The 23,505-nt window shown below is 35.3% G+C and overlaps 1 protein-coding gene across 4 annotated transcripts in view; it reads right to left on the bottom strand.

The window, feature by feature from the left end:
• ZNF385B (zinc finger protein 385B) overlaps window positions 1–23,505 on the bottom strand; it is a 393,057-nt gene that overhangs the window by 203,581 nt on the left and 165,971 nt on the right. Inside the window, exon 1 of one of the 4 annotated variants that reach the window (XM_010351555.3) lies at window positions 1,289–14,437. The exons of the other annotated variants lie outside the window; for them this stretch is intronic. Within the exon in view, the coding sequence (XP_010349857.1) occupies window positions 1,289–1,298 (10 nt within the window). The 5' untranslated portion in view covers window positions 1,299–14,437. Of the gene's footprint in view, window positions 1–1,288; window positions 14,438–23,505 lie in introns of those variants that run through there. 4 annotated transcript variants of the gene reach the window in all.

Here is a 23,505-nt window from a genome sequence, read left to right as displayed (position 1 = left end):
TCTGGTTTTCCAGGATGGAGTGCAATGGCATGATCTCGGCTCACTGTAACCTCCCACTCCCTGCTTCAAGTGATTCTCCTGCTTTTGCCTCAGTAGCTGGGATTACAGGTATGTACCACTGCATCTAGATAATTTTTTTAATTTTTTATTTTTAGTAGAGATGGGGTTTCACCATCTCTACTGTCCAGGGTGGCCTTGAACTTCTGACCTCAGGTGATCTGCCTGCCTTGGGCTCTCAAAGAGTTGGGATTACAGGCACGAGCCACCATGGCTGGCCAAAATAGTGACATTCTTAATACCTCCAAAATAAAAACTTAAATTGTTATCACACGTGAGGTAGTGTTTACAACTGGTAAAAGTATAATCACTGCAATGAAAGATATTTTCACCTAAATTTCCTGGCACTTTCAGGTATTTGTTTAGCCTTTTTTAACTGGAAAATTCCTCAACTTATTGTGTGTTTACCAATAGATTCTTTTAGGAAAATGTTTATTTTCCAAATAAATAATCCAAGCCCTAAAATTCCACCATATTTTACAATATTAACTTGAGAGTAAAAGAAGGATTCTATCAATGAAGCATTTTAAAAGCATTTATATACTTTCCAATGAAATTCTTATTTAATTATGCTCTTTTATAAAATGAGAAAGCTTCCTATATCATTTTCTTTGAAAGGTTTGTCAGATTTCTATTAAGACTAAGGCATGCAAATATTATATTTAAAAATATTTTATATTGCATAAGATATAATTATGAGTATTACTAAAGATATAAAGCATATTAAAACTTTATCTTTTCATTATTCCACTACTTGAAACTAATTTTAAAACTGATAGTCTAGGGATTTCAATTTATCTTAAGTATTATAATAATCACATAGAACTAGTCCTTTTTAGAATACATATCGGAGTGTTTAACATCATATAGTCCAAAATATTTTTAAACAAAAAGTCATGCTAACATTTACATCATGAAAACTCTATTGTCTTTAACAACTGCTGATTAAACCCAAAAATGTTATGCCAATTTTAGTGGAAGAAAAAAATACAGATCAAATACTGATCATGACTCTTTCTTTAACTTATATACACATTTCCAAGGTGATTCTAAATTGCCAAACCTTGCCACCTAAAAATCTAGTAGGACAAATAATACTAATCACAACATGGCCTGGCACAGTGTGAAATCTGTGCAACTCTGAAAAATTACAACAAAAGCCACATATAGCTAAATATATATATTTCCTATCAGTTTAAAACAAATCAACATTTGCAATTAGGTTACTTACCAAGAAGCATTTTTGTTAGCAATAGTCAAGTCAGTCAGTCTGTAATTTCTGTATAACAAATGTGTCAGGAGCTGAGAGGTACGTTAACCTGCCACGAGTTTTATTGCAGATTGAGTGTGAGCCTTCACAAACTCTTCCTTGTATCCTAAGCCTGCTGGAGTACTGGCCTGACTCCACTCACTCACTGTGTACCTCATTTGAAACTAACAAACAATACAGTGACTGTCAGTACATGTTGCCTCCTCAGCCTACAGAGCCAACAAAAATTGTGGAAAAGTAGGTTACTTAACTGGAGTTTGAGATATAAATTCTGAATTGATCATGCTGTTTCTTTAAAATTCCCAAGTAAAATTTTCTACTCAATTCACGAAGAAAAAATTTACATGTATGCAAAAAAGTTTATTAAATAATATTTTTAATGTAATTACTTTTTCCCCAATGTTTTTTGTCTAAGAATTTGAAATACCTTTTACTCTAAACTAAAAAGAAATTCTGCTACAAAAGAAACTGCACACTACACATGTTTTAAAGGAAGATTGAGTATTAAAATTATATTACTCACCAATGATCAGAAAATGCAGATATGTTTATTATTTGGTGTTATGAGCTTGAACGTCCAGTGAGATTTCAGTTTCATGATGGATTATTTGTTTGACTTCAATACAAAGACAATTATTTCTGAAAGAGGTTTCTCCTGAGAGAAGAACAAGCCTTACAGTTTTTAAGCAATAAGGAGATTACAGTGAACATACAACAGAGGAACATCTCGTCTCTTGTTATTTTTCTACTGCATGTGTATTAACAATTTTTAAAAGAGAAAATATGTCTGGACCCAAATGAAGAAGACGCAGCATGCAAGCCAGCACTAAAGCCAGGGAGATGAGTGTGATTTTTGAGACTATGTTTTCTAAAATAGAAAATAAATGACATGTCCAAGTATTACATATTTTAGCAATTTTCTATATTATCATCTAATAGATACTATCTTTTACTTGTTATAATGACAGAGGACAGCAGTGTAACTTCCCAGAGTCCTAATTTTTATAGATACTTGTTCATATTTCTGTATTTCGCTATTCCTTAATTTGGAGATTCAATATTAATATGACTGATTACTTTTATTTTGGTTAAAGCAAAGTTAAAAAGTTAAAAATAGGAAAAGTGAGGGAGAGAAAGTCTGAGAAAACTGTAAAAGGGAAATGAATCTAATTTTGTAAAGGAAAAATGGGGAAGGGCTATGAAAACAAGATAACTTAGAGCAAAGGGGATAAAGAAAGAAAAATGGCTAAGGATGTCAATTATAAAAGAGACCAAGGCCTATTTTTGCCATTATGAAATGCAGGTCTCTTGCATATCCAATAGATGTCAAATGTATGTATAGTTCCTGATTCTAAGGCTTGAACTTGAACTCAGCCATGCCACCAGTATCCTGGGTCTCCAGCTGGCAAACACCCTGTCATAGACTTCTCACCCTCCATAATTGTGTGAGCCAATTCCCTTAATTCCCCTCATATATCTATATCTGATATCTACATCTATATCTTACTGATTTTGTCTCTCTGGAGAACCCTGCCTAATACACCAGGTGATGCTGATGTTGCTTGTCCTGGGAATACTCTTTGAGAATCATTGCTCTACCTTATTAGGTTACCCTAACATCTAGGATGAGGATAGTTTCCATTACAAATCGTGTTATTACCATATCATGTAGAATCTAAGACTTTTTTAAACCCATTTTCACAGCTCTGAATCAGTGTGCATCCGTAACTATTTGCATCTTACAATAACTACCCACAAGGAAGTATTCACAAAAGTGGTGGTCGATATCAGTTTCTGCATGAACTTGTGTTTAGCTGTTCATATTATCTCCTCGGTTGAGTGATATCATATTTGAGTCACATAAATGACATCACTTTTGAGTCATATCATGTGTTGAGTTTAATTGCTGTTTAAAAAATGGTTTTTAAAACTCACACTTAAAAAAAAGAAGTATTATAATTTGGCATTAAAGTCACATTAAAAACCACTGTGATTTGGCTTTATAAATAAATATAATTAAATACTAATCTAGCATACAAACAGGTGTGGGATATAGATTTGTTATTAGTGAAGCAGATGTTCATTACTGGAGGAATTACAGCAGTTTCAGATTGTTTTGTGAAGTAGCAATCCATTGCATGAAAAGACAGGAGAAAGGTAACCACAGTGAAGGAAGCTGGGTATATACAAATTTGCCTATCACAGGCCCAGCAATGCAGCTAACTGAAGGCAGAAGAAATGGCTAATCCTTCTAAATAGAAATATCAAAAAACGATAAGTAGCTGGTGTGAATAATTCATAGATTCAGAGGGACTTTTTTAAAGGTCTCTGTTATAGTTTATGGGGAGTGGGGTGTGTGTGTGCGTGCGCAGTGAGATACTTCTTGCCTCTAGAATTGTGAAACAATACATTTTTGTTGTTTAAGTCATTCAGTCTGTGGTACTTTGTTACCACAGCCTTAGCAAGCTAACATAGCATCTTTACCAGGTGCTCAATATTAAGTATATGCTAATTTCATAAAAGGAATTGGATAACTGAGAACCCCTCTCTTTCTCTAAAAAGTTTGAATAGCTAGTAGGATTATCTATTTTTGGAAGGTTAGATGGAACTGGGATGTTTTCCATTTGTATTCTTAATTCTTCCTTCATCAGGTTGGCCATGGATGTCTATTTAAGTGGATCCCCTCCACTAATATTTGCTTTTATCTTTATTAATGTCTGCTTCCAAGTTCTTTTACTTTTGGATAAACTTTTTTCTAGTTTCTATGATGCATACATGGCTCATTTATTTTCAATTTTTGTTTTCTTAATACTAACAATCATTGAGGAGTACCATTTTTAATAAGAAATTTTCCTTCCATTAACTTTTAGATACTCCATCATTTTAGTTTTGATTTTCCTCTTCTCTCCTTACTTGATGGTTAATAGAATTAAATGAGAGAGAAGTAACAAGATGTCTTTCAATTCTGTCTTTAATATTAATTAGTTGTTTTTGCTTAAGGCCAGTTACTCACTTTGCATGAACTTCCATAATACTGATGTTGTGAGGATCAAACCAACTAAATATAATGGTACTTGAAACCATAAATTGCCATACATATTTAAGTTATTGTTTTCATTATTTTTTGATCAATCAGCTATATATTAAAAAAATCAGAGTACCTTAGGAACACATCAGAATTGCTTCACTGAATTTTAGCTATTTATTTATGTTTAGTGTATTATCAGTCATCCCTCAAGTTGTCTACAGGTTTATGATTTTATGGAAATATATTAACCATTCACCTACTAGCACAGTTTTAGTTGCTGTCTTTCATCAAAGAGAGAAATTATTTTAAAAATTTATGTCATGAAATAATCTCTCATTATCATTTAAGAGGAAGAACAGAAGGAACTAAGTGCCAGTTATGTATCAGGTACTCTTCTGGGGAATTTACATTCAATTCTTATAACACTTATTGTACAGATTAAGCCAGTAAGACCAAGATAGCATAAGCAAATTGTCCAGGGTCATAAATCTTCAAAGCCGGTGGTCCTACCAAGCTTCCTCCTCATATAATCCAGAGATTTGAGGCAGCAGTTACTAAAGTTTTTCTGTAATGATTTCCAGAAAATGTAAAAATTTGTATCTTTTTGAAATTATTAATAGTTTTAAGTAAAAAGAACTTTTTTAAAAAAAGCAAGAGGTTCTTTTTGTTTGATTTTTTTTTTCGGGGAGTTTTTTTTCTTGTATTACCCTCTTCAGGGTAGAATGAAACTATCTAAGAGTAGATTGTTTAAACCACACCAATATTTCACATGTTTTTATCATGCTAAGTGTTAAGTTCATGAATTAGTTATCCATGGATATTTCATATTTAGTGTCTAAAATATGTGTGAAATAGTTCACTTGCACTCATTTTTAATACTTAGGCTTCACTTAAGACCATCTATCTAAAGGCATTAACTACTATTATTTCTGTTGAGATTATGCTTAACTGAGGAAAAATTGTAGCCTAATCATAGTTTTTCAATTTTTCACAAGTAAGTACAGTTCTCTGTAGCTACAGATAATTGCTATTAACTAGGCTACTGTTTATTTGAATAGATTGAACATTTAGGGAGTTACATGAGTTCTGAGTTTGAGAATCCAGAAGAGAGAAACAAAAAGAAAAAAGTGTTGTATGAGTGAAAATGTTCATTACATTATGTATAACCACAAATATATGAAGACATCCTAAATGTCCAGAAGATTGGATGTGTCTTGTATTATGAAATATACTGAGTTACATAAGAAATGTGCACTATATAACCAGTGGGGAAAATAATGTAGAGCTGGATATATAATAGAAGTCAATTATGTAAAAATATACATGCCATACATTGATGTAAATGTTTGTGCACATTTACAGAAACATGTTTGAAAGGAAGTACTCCAAAATATGTTAACATGGCAGGATTCTGAAGATTTTTTTTTCACTAAATTTAAAAAACCCTCCTTTAAAAAATTATAGGGGGAGGGGTTTGACTATTAAAAAATAACTACACAGTTTATAAAATCCTGAATACAGAATTAACTAATTCATATAATCTCATTTAAAAAACTTATAACAGGTAAATGTTGAGAACTAGACAAGTTCTCAGGTTTCTTCTGGGCCCTACTGATCCTCTGATTCTATAGGAGTAAGATGCTAGGCCTGTGCAAGCACGTGTACTAAAGACACACAGGAGGCTCACACTGATCACTGTCACAATGCTAATGTACAGTGAGTGGTGTGAAACAAACAACATAAAGGAAATGAGGATCATGGTGACACGATATTTATAGTGAGCTACAAATATCAATTCCCACAACTCCTTAGTGACTTAATCTTTTCACCTGTAGTATCTGCATCTCTGCATCCATACAGATGAGCATCAGAAGCTGGCCAGAGAGGTGATGACGGGAATCCAGCTTAGAGACTGGCTTACATGTATGAATTTTTTCAAGGCATTAAATCTTTTTAACCACTAAGATGACACTGCCATTTCTACCCAAGCATTTAACTTGGACAAAGGCAATAATTTATATGCTGGGAAGCTGTGACTCCCCAGAAACCTTTATAACCTGGCCCTCATTAAACTATTTATTCTCTCTCAGTGTCGTCAGATTTCCATGACAACATCATGCTGTATAATTAACATAGTTTGAATAAGTCACATCTCTGCACAACGGAACACATCAAAAGAACTGCATTACTATGTCATCAGCGATGCCACCAGACAGAGCACCAGCTCCTTTCCTACACTGGATAGCAGATGTTCAAATAACGCAATGTAGGTTTTCTTAAAATAGATGCTCAGATGTGTCAAGTTTTTCAACAGGGTTAAATTAGAACTGCAATCTTTTTTTTTCTTTTCATTAAAAAAAAAAAAATCTCTACCTGCTCAGTGTGCACCCACTCTACCTTTCTTATTTTTATGCAAAGCCAGCTGGTCCTCTCAAGCAGAGTTTGCCTAGGGCAGCAAAATGCTCTGACTGTTTATCCTGGGTGAGTGATTTCCAGCTGGGAGGAATGTGTTTTCCCTAGTTTGCCCAAAGCATGTATTTGAAGGGAGATGGACGAGACCATAAAACTTTGTAAGGTCAGACAATTTTGTAGTGAGATGATATTCTGCAAACAAAAATGTTAAGATACATCTGACATTGGGAGATGAAAACCCGCCAAAATTTTGAGATTTGCTCCCTATTAACATAAAATCTAAAACAAAATTCATTAAGGAAATCACCACAAGCTTTTGTTTTATTTCAACAATTGGTTACAATAGATGTTTGCCTATGAGACTGAAAATCAGGTATTTTGTAAGAGTTGAGTTAGCTGAAGTCAAAACTGCTGAAATATCATCTGACAGGCATATGGCAATAGCTTGCCCTCATGTGATTTAACATTGTTAAATTAGCTATAAAATATTTTTAACAGCAGTACTGTTTTCCAAGATAATTCACACATATAAATTCCAAACCATCTTACTAATGAAAAGATAAAGAATTGCTTTGTCCAGGGGAATTACATGCTTTCAAATGAAGAATATCATTTTAAGAAAAGATTTAACATATAGATGTTTTAAAATTTTGAATATATGTTATATAATCATAGAATCTTAATTCTTAAAATGACTCCAAAACCATGGCATTTTATTAATGAAGAAACTGAGACCCAGAGAGAAAAATTACCTTGTTTTTTGTCACTTAGCTGATTCAGTGAAAAATCATAAGAACGTTTATTCATTCTTTTAATCTTGATTGAGTTTCCACTCTGGGTCAGGCCCTGCTGCTCTGAGTACTGAGGCTACAGGAGCTCCTGCTCTCATGGAATTTATGTTAGACTAATGTTTCCTGATTATGATCACAGAGCTCTTTTCATTTGCTCACATATTTCTCTCGCCAAAGGGCTAATCTATAAAATGTATGAACAGGCTCCAACAGCTGATAAAAATACCTGTGGCTGTTGTTGTTTTTTGTTTTACCTAGATTTATTTATCATGGTTGTTTTCTTGAAGATTATCACATTTATCCATATTAAGATGAAAACTCCCAGATCTTTATGTGTCTTTCAATTAACAACTTGCATAATAAAATGTGTATTATGTTTCTTATATTAATTAACATTTTTTGGTTTGGCAGCATAGTACAATTGGAAAGATTTTAGATTCTCATCTCTGCTCCATCCCCACCCCCACCAAAAGGGAAAGATTATAAAATTCAAGAGATATTGATTTGTTATTTCTGTGATTTTTTTCCCCCCAACTTGATCTTAGTACCTGCATTAACATTCAGTAGTCATTATATGGTTATACTCAAGCAAATATTTTTTTTAAATAGCCATATAATGTCAAATGAGATTAAAACAGTCTGCAAATACAGCAGTAAATCAGGAAGACTTCTGAGTTTTTGCCACTAATATTCTGCAGAAATCATGTACTATGCATGTGCTACAACTTTTAGCTGGAAAAATCTTAGACTCTGCCCCCACCCCCGCCCGCCAACATTTAGTAATTAAGGCAGAATACAAGAAATGTATCCAGTGCTTGCCAGCCCCTAGCCTCTTCTATATAATCTAACCCCTTTTGGTACCACATGACCCAATCCAACCATAGCTGATTGGACCAGGTATGGATCACAGATTTAGGCAGCTAACCAGAGACTATGTGACTGGTGGCCTGGTTCAAAACAATGTGCTAATCCATCCCTCAAGAACTTGGAAGATGTGGAACAGTGGAGTAAATGCTGGAGAGTACCAAGTTCTGACCAGCTTCACTGGGAGCTATGTTTAAGTCAGAGTTTATGGGGAAGAAGGAAAGGTCCCTAGAGAGAGGAGAATACAATATATAGTGCAAAGATGACAAGATGTCGTAAGAGAGGTATAGACCGACTGAGGGAAAAGATGATTGCCTATGGTTTTCCAGGTAATGAACATCAGTTATAGTAAAGCCCCAGACAGCTGTAATCACTGACCTTAGATTTCCTGAGATTCACTATTGTAGTCTCAAAACAAACTTCCTCCTCCTTAAGTTAGCCTGAGCCTGTCTATTCCTTGCAACCAAACAAATCCTGATCAAGAGAAATGGCCTTTCATGTATCTAGAGTTAGTTTTCACCACAAGAAAAGAGCAAAAGTTAATCACGAGTGATGGTACTCAATTCCTCTTAAGTCTCTGAAGGATCACCCTATTCATAAGTGGAATTTAGGGTACTGATTACTATGCCTCAATATTAATGACATCATATTTAATAATTTCTACAATCTTCTATATATAAAATTATGAGGGTCACAGAAGGCCATAGGACTGAACTAATCCTTTCCAATTTTCAACATCGAAATATTTGTTGGTAATACTCATATAGTTACCTTAATTTTTTCCCTTTTGTCTATCAAAGGCACTGAAAAACAGTCATCTGAAGAGACCACAGTATACAGTAGTCTGTCCTTTTGAATTGCCATGCCCTAATATTCTCCTTTATCAATCTACTTTTCAGCTACTTCTTCCAGTGAATTTTGCTCATAAAATACTATATTCATGATGGGTTTCTCCTTTTATTTCCATTTCATTAGTCATTAGACCTCCTCAAGCTAAATGGACGGAAGCAGTCATTTTCTCTATTTTTATTTTGCATGCAAAGATGTGGTTAAAGTGTTTTACCCTACAAGTTCATCTTATCAAACAGTTCCTGGAGCCAATACTTCTCTCTTTTTTTTTAACTTTCTATATTTGATTTGTTTCTGCTGAGAGGAGGGTCTATAAAAATTTATTGCTACTACCTCATAAGCTAGTGGAAAAAGAAGGATAATTTTAATTCTTTGTAATGTAAAGGAAACATCATTTTCAGCCAATGCAAATTTTTAATTCTAAAGATTTATTAAAACGATATAGTAGATATTGTTCAGCAATGGTGGCTTGGAGCCATCTGAAAAACTTTACTTTGGGGTTTTCCAACTAAAAGAAAAATAAAAAATTTTGAACAGTTAAAGGGGGAAATGTTAATATAATTAAAAGTCTGGAAAACAGAAGGAAGTTTAAAAAGTTCAGTAAAAAGAATATCAAGATACAGCTTCAAGTATGTAAATGGCTGTAAGTTACAAAGCATACAGACAACACAGAACTACAAAGAGAGCATATTTAATAGTAATACTGGCAAAAACCCTGCTTTGAATGTTCTATCTGTATTGACTAATATATTACGATGATTCTAGTTTTACACATGAGGAAACTGAAACCCAAAGACTGTAAATAACTTACCTGAGGTTACATAGCTAGGGGAAGCTGGAGAGTAGGGATTTGACAGCAGGAGCTTTGGCCCTGCAGTTGGACCCTTTAATCACAGACTGTCCATCCTCTGTAAATATCTTGAACAGTAGTTCTCAAGTGGTTGCACATTAAAACCATCTCAGGAGCACTTCACTTCAAAGTATACCAACACATAGGTTCCAACTCCCAAAGCCTCTAACTTAATGAGCTTAGGTGGGGCCTGTCATCAGCATATTTAAAATTCCTAATATATTTTTAAAGTCTCCAGATGATTCTAAAGTACAAAGAGACCGCTAAGCCCAGATCACCTGCCTGTTTAGTGACCTAGCCAGCAGCCTTTAGGTATTTTGACCTTTTCCTCTGCATGATAGTGGCTCCCAACTTGAGCAAATTGAGGGGGAAAATGAAGAAATGCATTTTCGCTCTGGAGTAGTAAATCTGAATTTCTTAAACCAAGAAGCCTTTGTTCACTGGGGATCATGGGGTTTCTTTGGAGGTTATTAAAGCTAAGATGGATTCTCAATTTTCTCAAATAATTGTGTTAATGAGAAATTGATGAACATTTCCAAACTTCTTTTAGATACTGAAGCACTAATACAGTTTAGACACCAGAGGTCTCTGCTATACAAGTTAAACCCTCTATATAATACAGAGCTCTTCTGAGAATCAACTTAGGGTGAGATATTTTAAAGAAGGGATAATGGTGGTGATGTGGTGGTAAATGTTGAGCAACCAGCTCTCTGGAGGTGAGGGAAAATCCCTGATTAGCAGTGTTTACAAAATCATGGTGTTAATATGCTCACCATTGCCAACTGAGAGCTAACAACATGACATTATTGAGTGTGGAACTGGGAGGAGATATGCAGTAACATACTACTCTATAGTATTTCCACCACACAGATACAAGAGTTATAAAAAACTCAAGAGCATGGATGTAAGATGTAAAAAAAAAAAGTAGGAATAGGTTTTGAATATTTATTATTTACTTTGAAATGCAATTCATACAATATACATTTATATAATTTTAACAACAGCTGTATCTAAAAATTGGCAAAATTCCTGAAAATCTAGTGGCTGGTTCTTGTGAGCTTGTCCAACACACCACTGAAAAGGCATCCATTTAATCACAGAGTTTTCTTGGAGAAGGACATTTTAATTAACTAATCTGAAAAAGAATGAGTGAATTTTGGGGGCATATGAAGTCTAAAGAGGAGACAGACTTTCTTCACTAATTAAGATTTCTCAAAAATGAGAACTTTTGCTTAAATCCTTCAGTGCAAATCCAGCCTTCACTGTAAGTAGTGGGGGATAAAGGCTAAGAGTGTGGGCTCTGGGTGAGAATAACTGAACTTATTCCTAGCTTGCCCATCTGTAACTCTAGGACCATGGAAAAGTCACTTATCCAAAGTTTCTCCAACTACGGAATGTGATCATGGTACCCACCTCACAGAATTGTGGAAGAATTAAATGAGTTATTACATGTGAAGCACTTGCAACAGTGCCTGGCACACAGCAAATGCTTGATGAATGCTAGCTACCACTATCGTATCAAAGTGCCTTCAAGTATATAAACTTTGTCTATTTGAGATGGTTCTGGCCACTGTCAGCTACTTAAGTGTTCCCCAACACACTAAGAACTTTCAAGAGAATCTTTGGCTTTTTATATGCTCCTCCTGCTTGAAATATTGAATTCCTGCACATCATTTTGGGTTCAGCTCAAAAATATTCTCTTTTTCTGATTAGCCTATATCATGGATGCAATCTGGTCCTTCTTGAGGGATTTTAGTAAAATGTGAGAAAAGAGAACTAATTTAAAGATGAAATTATTAATAAAAGGGAAGCAGAACTTAAACAGTTGGGAAATTCACAGCCTATCATATTGGAAAGCATGTTCAGGACAGAACACAAAGGGTGTAGCCAAATGACGATGATCTGAGAAGATTCGTCAGCTGCCTAAACAAAATGCAGGACCTATTATTCTCTAAGATGATTAAAAAAATGACTCCAAAAGCAATTCAGAAATCATCAGGGCTGCCACCCTCATCATAGGCCCACAGTAGAAGGGAGGTAGGTGGAACAATTTCTGAGAAGGGACTTCAGACACACAGGAAACTTAATTATATCCTTGTTCCCCCAGCCCCTCTGTCTGAAAGCTCTGCTGCCTCCACTCTGAACTCCATCCCACATTCCCTGGCTGCCCCAGATGTAGCATGCACTACAACCAGCAAAGCAGTGGGGGTGTGGCTGCTTCCACCTAGATTTGAATGCCCTGGAGAACTGTGGGGTCCAGGAAGAGGACTGTCGCCAGGATAGCACCACTGCACAGAGCCCCAACTAAGGCAATGCCCAGCAGAACTGGGACCAAATGGCTTCTCCTGAGACCCTAGGATGGTAGAGACACCTGGGTAAGATTCCAGCTCGAGAGAACTGCAGGTGCCAAACTTATGCTCTTGAGACATGGGCTATGCCCTGCAAAGCAGTGGGGACAGGGCTGTCTGGAAATCTGCAGACCCAACCTCTGCCCCAGTGTGTCCTGAAGGTGGGACCACAGCCCTAGGGGGCCTGGAAGGCAGAGCTTTGAATTAAAGATTATTCTTGAGCCTTAAGATTTTGTCGTTGCTCAGGATTTATCACTTCTTTCTTCTTTTCCATTTCTCTCTTTTGAATGGGAATGTTTGTCCAGCGCCTACCCCACCACTGTATTTTAGAAGCACAAAACTTTGATTTTACAGGCTCACAGCTGAAAGCGAATTTGCCTCAAAATAAATCATACCTTAAGTCTCACCCATATCTGATTTTGATGATATTTACTGAGACTTTTGACTTTAGATTTTTGAGTTGATGCTGAAACAAGAATTTGGTTCTCTTGGGATGGGATGAATGTATTTTGTATACAAGAAAGACATGAATTTTGGGGGAGGTGTAAGGGGTAGAATACTATGGTCTGAATGTCTGTGCCCCCTCTACCCCCCACCAATTTTATGTTGAAATCCTAACTCCCAAGTTGATGGTATTAGGAAATGAGGCCTTTGGGAGATAAGTAGGTCATGGGAGTCGAGGCCCTATGAATGGAATTAGTGCCCTTATAAAAGATGCCCAAGAGACTCCTTATCTCTTCCACCAAGTGAAGATTCAGAGAAAAAGAAGCATCTATGATGAAGCGGGTCCTTAACAGACACAGAATCTGCTAGCCCCTTGATCTTGGACTTCCTAGCCTCAGAACGATGAGAAATAAATTTCTGTTGTTTATAAGCCACCCAGTTTAAGATATTTTTTATAGCAGTCAAAATGAACCAAGCACTACTGCCATGGGTCTCCTGAGGCCATTTGCCACTATGGGTATCCTAGAGTCTTAGGTTTGACAGCTGAAATGGAAATAAAAATCAAGGCTTTGCTCCTCTGAAAGGTGGAGAATTAAAAATGAAGCTCAAGCCCAAATCCTCTGCAGAGAAAATCTACTCACAGCAAAGGGAGATGGCAAGAAAAGCCATCTGTTTTGGTTAGATATTGAGGGGAGAGTGTGGCTTTCTGAGAATTTATAACCATAGTCCTACCCTTACATGGTTCAGGATTTAGATATTCACTACCTTCCTGGTCCAAGAAACCCCAAGCCAAGCTAAGTAACATATATGGTCCAGGATTGGGTGCATCCTAGAGCACCTGGAAGTAACTAAAGTGATTCTTTCTAGAGAAGTGCATTCTCATCCCATGCCTTGAAGTTCCCACAGAGAAAGCCCAGTGAAACATGAGCTCACCATTAAAAATTATGAGCCACCATGAGCAAAAGACAGAAACAGAAAACATCATACATGTTCACAAATCTCTCAACTGGAGTTATAAACTATAGAATACAAAATATGAAACAATTAAAGAATTATGGATTGTAGACCCCATAATGGTCATTAAAAGATTAAATAACTGGTATTTATATGTTTTATATGGAATAAGAATTTAGAAGAAAAAATGAGAACATGTGTTGGAATTATGGCAGTTTTCAATTAAGACCCCAAATAAAATTTAAAAGGTAATTTTTTTCTCAGACCTACCCTGTTGCCCCCCTTCCTTCTGCCTCTTTCACTTGACTTTCCTCTTCTCCAGCACCTTTGGAAAGCCTAGTATATTCATACGCATTCTGACTTATCTCGGAATAAGATCAACTCAAGCTACAGAAGCATCACTGCCAACAATAACTGGAATCTATCTAATCTAAAGACAATACTCATGTTCTCATTTTTTATTTGAAGATATTATTTTATAATGTTTTAAAATACTCTCACAATGAAATATGTCTTAAACTTGATAAAGAACTGCATTATTTCATTTACAGTAGTGAAAAAGATTTATAAACCTTTTTATGCAACATAAAATCAGGCTTTTATCTGAAAATGAAATGTTGTTTGATATAACTATCAAAAGATTAAGTTAAATGTATGGATCTTAGAAACACAATTACTATATATGTTATTGTATATCATTGTTTTTAAAGAATTATATCTTAAATTATGAATAGCTTTCTCAAGGCCAGGGACTACTTGCAATGCCATTATTGTATATTAAAAGTCTAATATTGCATTCCTTTTAAAGAAAATATTTATTCAATATGATTTAGATGAACATCTGCTTTATGCCTGGTACTAAAATATGCTCTGTGGATAATTAATGGGCAAAAAATGGTCACAATTCCTGCTCTCATGAAGCTTTTAATGTAGTGAAGGAGACAGATTATTACTAATCAAGTAAATGTAGAATTGCAATTGTGTAACTATGAAATATTTTTCTTGACTGTAGTAAAAAATACATTGGCTTCATGACTTTTTTAAAAGAGTATTTAATTTGTCAAAAGTTAGGAGGCAATGGGTAGTTTAGTCTTATGAATGAATTCATTCTTATAAATATAACCCAAATGTCACATGGGAAACCTTCACCTGATACTGATTTCTACTGAATCCTTTTAAAGTCATTAACAATCTTGCCAATATTTTAGAATTTTCAGGATCCTTTCCTTATAATTCCAAAACACATATTGCTGAATTTATTAGCTTCAACAATTTAGAAAATTATTTTAATCTGCTTACAAACTGTAAAGTGATACATATTATATAAAATATTTTAATAGATTTTGAAGATTTCTGCTTTTCCTTATGTTATCATTACTGCATTTTAAGGAATTTTAAACTTGATTCTGACTCCAGCTGTCTGCTAGATGGAGACAAAGGTCAGCACATGGGTGGTCTCATCCTAGAAAAGGGAAAACCGAATAGAGGGACAGGGCTCACAGGTATACAGACAGCCTTCTAACCCCCAAATTCCCAAATACTAACTCGTTACAACCCTCGTAGCTACCTGAAATCCCATCTAACCCATGCAAAACTCACTGTAGGAAACACTATACAAAGTAAAAAGAAAATCAAGATTTGGTTAAATTTGTATACAGTTACCCTTGAATAATATGGGAGTTAGGGGCAGCAACTCCCATGCAGTCAAAAATTCACATGTAACTTCAGCTCCCAAAGACCTAACTGCTAATAGCCTACTGTTGACCAGAAGTCTTACTGATAACACATTTGGTTAACAAATATTTTATATATCAGATGTTTTATACATTATATTCTTGCAATAAAGTAAGCTAGAGGAAAGAAAATCTTATTAAGAAAATAAGGAAGAAAAAATGTATTATTCATTAAGTAGAAGTGGATAATTGTGTAGCTCCTCATGTTTGTCATTCTCATGTAGAGTGGGCTAAGGAGGGGGAGAAAGAGGAGGCACTGGCTTGTTGTCTCAGGCTGGCAGAGGTGGAAGAAAGTCTGCATGTAAGTCGACCCATGCAATCCTATCCCATGTTGGTCAAGGGTCAACTGTATTTGGTGACTTAGTTCAATAATTGGGTCTTTTGATAAAGTGGTTTTTGGATAATTGACTCTAATCCAATTGACCTAGAATTAGCAGCACCATGTCCTTCTTACTTGTTCCTGAATTGACAGAAAAGAGTATACTGGCAGCTTGAGGCTGAAGCCAGAATTGAAGAGTGAGTGTGAGTCACGCAGGTGAGTGGAGAGGGGTGGAGTAAGGCAAGAGCAGGAGGGGAAGGGGAGGTGTGAGGGCCTGACCTGGCACGAGAAAGCGGGTTGAAGTGAGGTCAAGGAGTGCTTTGTGTCCAACTAGGATGAATGTAGGCCACTTTCAAGAGTTGTAGCTGTGTACTAAGTCATTGAAAAATACTGACGGTATTTTTAAAGGGAGTAACATGATGAGATTTGGGTTTCAAAAAGATCATTTTGGCGACAATATGGAGAATGACCTGGAGTGCAGTTGGGGGACAGGCAGGACAACCCCACAGAGAGCTGTTGCGGTCATCTGCTGAGAGATGACAGTAGCCTGGTCCATGGCAGTAGTGAAGGAGTTGGAGGGAAGTGGGCAGGTTAGAGTGGAAATTGGTCCTCCACTGGGGCTGATTTTATCCCTCAAGGGTCAAATGGTAATGTCTGAGACATTTTTTGTTGTCACCACTGAGGTGGAGAGAAGTGTTTACTGGTATCTAATGAGCAGAGGCCAAGGATGCTGCTAAACATTCCACAAAGTACAGTACAGCTCCCTATAACAAAGAATTCTCTGACCCCAAATGCCAAATGGCGTTGAAGTTGAAAAACTGTGAAATAGAGAAATACTTAGGGAGTAACATGGGTTTATTGTCAGAAATTAACTTTTTTAGGTATAACCCCAGGATTTATGAAAATAAAATGCAATGAACACAAGAAATACACAAGTGTCAGTAACTGCTTTAAGAACAACAAAACTTAAGTGACCAGATGCAAATCAAAGCAGTCATGAAATACATACGTATAGCTATAAAAATGCTTAGAAGGGCTGGGAGCTTCAAACTGCAGTCCCATCTTGACAAAAATACACAGAAACTAAATCTAGCATTGTCTGCAAAAGACACATGCACTCGCTCCAGCAACAGTCAGCAGGATCTAAATTTAGTTTATACTCTTAGTTCATTAAAATAGCATCATGAAGCACAGGAAGTCTAAAACCATCACACTCCAAGTTTCTGTCTATACTGTTAATAGCTACTTGCCAAGATCTCTGTTGCCCGTGTGATTATAGCCTATTAAAAATATGTTCTCTGTAAAGTCTTCCCAAACAACAGGAAGTAAAGTTAAAAGAATGACTCTAGAGAAAATAATTGGCAACACAAATGTCACAATGTTGGCATTCATAAGGAATATAACTTAACTTCTGAAATGAATGAAGTTGTTGCAAGCAGCTTTATGAGGCTTTTTTATTGTTTACTATAAAAGTTAAAATGCTTTCTCTGAGTTCTAGTGTTACAATGGTAAATTAGAAAGGCAAATAAACATTTTTTATTTGAAAAGATCTACTAGTTGCCTAGCATGTGATTTAGATAAAAGTTGAGATTGGAAGGGCAGAGCCAAACCTATGCCTGACAATGGGAAAAGGTGAAGATGGTGCCTCATGCCTTCATTTGTATGTTTAATCTCTTTTCTATACAAACAAAAGCCAGACTAACCTGAAGAGATGTAATTTTTCCCTGTCCACTTCACTGGGTCTTTCTTCTAAAATACTGTTTTAGATTTTTTTTACAGAATTGTGATTTATTTTCTGAAATTTTAGTTCAAGATGCATTCCTTCTAGTGTAGTTCTCAGTACTTCCAATTGTTGCATTGTGCAATAATGTGAGCAGATACAAACCAACAGAAGAATGAACCGAGAGACAGGGCAGAATTACTCCCACTTAGCAAGGATGATAAATAGCTCTTTTTTTTTTTTTTTTTTGTCAAGGGGCCACAAACCAAAAAGAAAAAAACAGTGACTTCATTGTTAAAGTCAGATTGAATACGGGTGGATTTTTCTTTAAGAGAACTCTCTGTGATTCCCTCACTCATGACCAAGTTATTTTCTTGTATTGGATATATGCGATACAAAAATTATCTGTTTCAGTCAATCTGTCTCCTCACACTTGTCCAACATTCCTCACGCCTACACTCCTGTGCTGATAACTTTGGCAGAGTTCTCTTACTCTCTCAATATATGTTTGTCCCTACTTTATAAATAGATCACTAATCTTTAATTAGGTGCATGGCTACCTGAAATAAAGCCTATATTTCCCAGCATCTCTTTCAGGCAGGTATGGCCATGTAACAAAGCTCAGGCCATGCAGGACGTCTAGATATTATATTTTCTTAAAGGAAATGGAAGTGCCTGCACTTTTTTTCCTCCTAGTGCCTGGCATATAATACTGGTGCTTGAGAAGCCATATAGGACACTGAGGTAAAACTGTGTGCTTGAACATACAAGAGCAAAAGAAAGTAGGAACCTGGTTTCCTGACACCTTGGAATATCATACCAGACACAGATGACTGACAAACTAGGTAAAGAAGAAATGTATTTCTATTTTGCTTAAGCCATTGCTATTTTGGGTTTTCTGTCAGTATAGATGATCTTAATCCAAATAAACACAATGCCTTCTCAAGCCCACTTTCCAAGCCCACTGTGTCCTCTGCCATATTCTCTGTGATTTTAAGTTTTAAACAGTATGAGTTCATATGCTCTTTGGGAACTCATCCAACCTCCTAACCCCATAGAAATTTCTCTCTACATCGAACTAAGATTTGCTGTCCACACCTTCCCATATAATGCTGAGCCTTAATAATAATGTGTATGAAATTAATTTGAATTTAACTGATGTTCCCACCACTGGACTATAACTTCCTTAAGGTTTGAAATTGTGCTTTCTTAGAATACAAAGAACACTTTGTATTTGCAATGCTTTGCAAGTGTTAGATGCTCATGTAACTGTCAGTAGTCCAATATATAGAAGGAACTACAGTCATGTAGCACATAATGACATTTCAATGACCGAACTGCAGTTCAATGACATCAGTCAATGACAGATCCCATTTTAAATGGTGGTCTGTTGGGATTCACTGGGGGTAGCTGGCAAAATATTAGGGAAAGTTATAAGATTATAGTCTCTTCTTTTTTTTTTTTTTTTTTTTTTGCAAGTACTGGGTATTTGCCTATGCATTTTCTCACTTAATTTTCAGCCTAATGTTACTATCTCTATTTTATAGTTTAAAGAAATTGAGTTTCTGAAAGCTAAGTTCACTTGCCCAGTGTCACATTGCTAATCACTCTACATTGCTTTAAAAGTTGGCATTGGGAGACTGATACTCTGGACCAATCTACAGTGTTGACGGCATTGTTAATTGATTCAGTCTTTTCTGAGATTAACTTGGCAATGTTTAACAGCAATAAAATGGTCCATGCCCTTGTATACAACTATTTTGGAATTGGTTCTGAGAGAACAATATATACCCATCCTCCTGTATACTTTAAGCCATTTCTAGACTAGTTTTAATACACTCATACATCAACTTGTGCAAAGATGTTGGTGACAGAAAAATATCCATGATCACAAAAAAAAATTAAACACCCCCAACTTTTTCACTCATTTAAAAAACATTTACTGAGTGCCTGCTATGTGCTAAGCAAGAATTCAGCAGTAGAGAAGAAAATTAAAGAACAAAGATGATCACGACTTTCATGAAGAAGTTTCATGCACAAGTATCTTAAGAGTGTAACAGAGGAGTGAATAATGGAAGCCACATACATAACGTTGAATTATCTAGTTGTCTAGTAGCTACATTAAAAAGTTAAGAAAAAACAAGAAAAATTACTTTAAAGATTTTATTTAACCCAACATATCCAAAATCTTATTTCAACATATAATCAAACATAAGAAATCAATCAATAAGATAGTTTACATTCTTTCTTTCATATTAAGCCTCCAAAATCTGGTGGCTATTTTACACTTACAGGACATCTCAATTTGAACACCAAATTTTCAACAGAAATACTAAATTTGTATTTGCATTTTATAAAATTAACCATTAAAAATAGATTCATATAACCAAAGTGTTCTAAATATATTTAAAAGCTTCCAAATAATTCAGTCAAATATCAAAAATATTTTTTTTTCTTTTTTTTTTTTTTTGAGACAGAGTCTTGCTCTCTCACCCAGGCTGGATTGCAATGGCATGATGCCTACTGGCTGCAGCCTCCACCTCTCTAGTTCAAGCGATTCTCCTGCCTCAGCCTCCTGAGTAGCTGCAGTTTCAGGCATGCACCACTATGCTCTGCTAAATTTTTTTTTGTATTTTTAGTAGAGAAGAGGTTTTATCATGTTGGCCAAGCTGGTCTCTAACTCTTGATCCCAGATGATCCATCTGCCTCGACCTCCCAAAGTGCTGGGATTACAGGTGTGAGCCACCATGCCTGGACCCAATTTTCTTTTAATATTTGCATATACATTGGCCAAAATAGCTCATCCCTTTTTAGAAGAAAAAGTGTATCTATTTTAAATAAACTTTTGTCCAAGTTAGGTAAATTCACTAACTATTGGATTACTTCAGTCTCACTGGCATGAATTCAAAGAGATATTATGTAAATAAATAGAAAAACGACTCTAAATGTATCAATACAAACAAAATGTCTTTCAGTTTTTCTTGGTTTTGCAACCAATTTACACAGTACTCCAGGACCCTACAGAGGGTACCAACATCTATGGCTGCACAAGTCCCTGATATAAAATGAAATAGTATTTATATACAACCTATGCACATCTCCCTGTATACTTTAAGTCATTTCTACATTACTTAATACCTAATACAATGCAAGTGCTTGCAAATAGTTGTTTTACGTTGTATTGTTTTTAAATTTGTCTTACTTTTTGTTGTTGTATTGTTATTTTTATTCTCTCGAAAATACTTTCTATTTACAGTCCACTGAATCTGCAGATGGCATTGTAAGCTGGTTCAACCAGAGAATACAGGCCAACTGTACTTTCTTTCTGGTTTTTAAATTTTTTTTTCCTTGTGGCAAGAACACTTACCATGAGATCTATCCTCTTAGTAGGTTTTTGTTTGTTTTTTGTAGAGAAAGAGATTCTGGCTCTGTCACACGGGATGGAGTGCAGTGGTATCATCGTAGCTCACTGCAGCCTTGAACTCTTGGAATTAAGAGATCTTCTTAAGATTGAGATTATAGTCTCAATCCTTTTGGAAGGCCGAAAGGTTTTAATGAGAATGTGCTGAACCAGTTTGTATGTTAGAGTATTAAGTCATAGGGTAAAGATTAGGAATAATAAAAGCTTCCCCAGCTAAGTCTGTTTACCTCAAAGTCCTTTGTCCCTACTCCAATTTGTTTACTCATGTAAACTTTGTGCTGGATGGTCCTCTCAGGTGGAGGTCGAAGGGGAATTACCAGTTAATGGTGTTTATTCTGGGCTCCAGAACAAAAAACTTTTATCATTTGTAAAAGCACTCTTTCAACCATGTTAATTATCCACAAGAATGTTGACTTAGAACCTCTGTTACTAAATCTATTAGATTCAAAGAGGAACAGGGAGAAGTCATCGGTTAGCTGCAATCACCCTCTGAGAGCAGCCACTGACCAACCCCAACTCACTCAAATCACTATACTGAGTGTGAGAGTGTATTTCATTCATCTGTTGCTGAATCAGGGTCTGCAGGACAGACCTCCGCAGATGGTGATCAACAACTCAGTGGTCCAAAAAGATTATAATATTTTTATAGTACCTTTTACATGTTTAGAAACTTCTAGATACATAAATACTTACCATTGTGTTATAAGTGCCTACAGTATTCAGTATAGTAACATGCTGTATAGCTCACAGACTGGAAAAAAATAGGCTATACCTATTTCTGTGTAGTAGGCTATACCATTTTGGTTTATGTAAGTATACTCTATGATGTTCCCACTGTGAAATCACCTAATGACATATTTCACAGAATGCATCCCCATCATTAGGCGATGCATGACTGTAATTTTGTTTCAAGCAACTGAAAAATACTTCTATTCTGGCAAATTAAGTGAGAAGACTGAGTTTCTTAATTTCTGTCAGCACCAGTGAGAAACTGTCCTAAACTGACCCTGGCCTATAGATGTATCACTGAATCTGGTTTCTTGCTTTTCTTGGACTAAGAAGACAATTTAAATGGTAATCATTCTGAGCTTCCATTAAATTTCTATGGCTTCTCTCATTTTATTTCTTATTAAAAGTTATTATTGTTGTTGTTATTATTATTATAGCAAAGAATTAAAGCAGAATTGTTTGTGGAGACTCCTATGCTTTTGACCCATGTGGAGTTACTGTCAGGTGAATCACCTCCCACCCCCAAAGATTCCCAGCCAGTTATGCCTCTCAATGTACTGTTCACAGTTTATCAACTGATTCTGAAATTCTGAGTTTTAACAGTTTTAAACTTCTTATTTATGCTTTTGACTATCCCATCAGTCTAAACCTGATCCCTGGTATCTATTTTGCCTTAACTTTGAGTGATACTCATGACTTTAAAGTGACTGTATGTTAGTTTTGACTACAACTAAACCTGGCTAATAAATGGCTCCACCACCTTTCTCATTTTCCTTCTTTTAAAAAATAAGCTTTTTACTTTGAAATAATTATAAATTTGTATCATTTACTTGGATAATGAAGTTGGGTTTATTTTAGGAATACAAGATTGGTAAAACATTCTAAAATCAATCTAATTCTTACTATTTCAACAGAAAGGAGAAAAATCATGTGATCATCTCAAGAAATGTAGTAAAAGCATTTTAAAAAGTAAAACTTCCACTCATGACAAAAAAACTTACTAAACTCTAAATAAAATGAAACTTCCTTAATTTGAAAAAGTATTTCTGAATAAATTATGGTATATTTGAAATATGAAATAGTATATAGTAATAAAGATGACTCAACTATAGGTATCTATAACATCTCTAAAGAAGGTTGATTTTTAAAATACATATTGTATAATTCCATTTACATGAAAGTTAAGAAAAGGCAACCTTACATTAAAAGTTAGAAGTCAGGAGAGTAGTTATCTTCAGAAAAAAGGGTAGTAATTATTGGTTTATAACAGAGCATACAGAGACCTTCTGGTTGCTGGTAATGTTCTATTTCTTGACCTGGCTAGTAGTTACTTATGTTTGTTAACTTTTTTATAATTAATTAGGGCAAACACTTAGGATTTATAAACTCTTCTCAGCTATGTTATACTTAAATATAAAGCTTACTTAAAATATTCTTCTTTTTTGACTTTCCTTCAATTTCCTCTCACCTTTACTGGTTTTAACTTTAGAATGTTAAATATTTAAAATCTAAGAATTTGTTATCTTGAGAGAAAATATGTTACTCTAATTATGAAAAGTCATAAGTAATGTTACAGGTGTAAAGCAGTTCACAAATTATCAGTCCTTTATCTCAATATTCAGAACCACCCTGTGAGAAATAAGAAGCACTGAAAATTGTTTTCTAAATATAGATGTAAGAACTGAGACTTAGAGATGGTCAAATTTTGCTCCCCAA

This window comes from Saimiri boliviensis, chromosome 5, assembly GCF_048565385.1.
Source record: "Saimiri boliviensis isolate mSaiBol1 chromosome 5, mSaiBol1.pri, whole genome shotgun sequence".
Lineage (NCBI taxonomy): Eukaryota > Metazoa > Chordata > Mammalia > Primates > Cebidae > Saimiri > Saimiri boliviensis.
The sequence above is the reverse complement of the archived record's forward strand: the minus strand, read 5'-3'. Positions and strand labels throughout refer to the sequence as shown.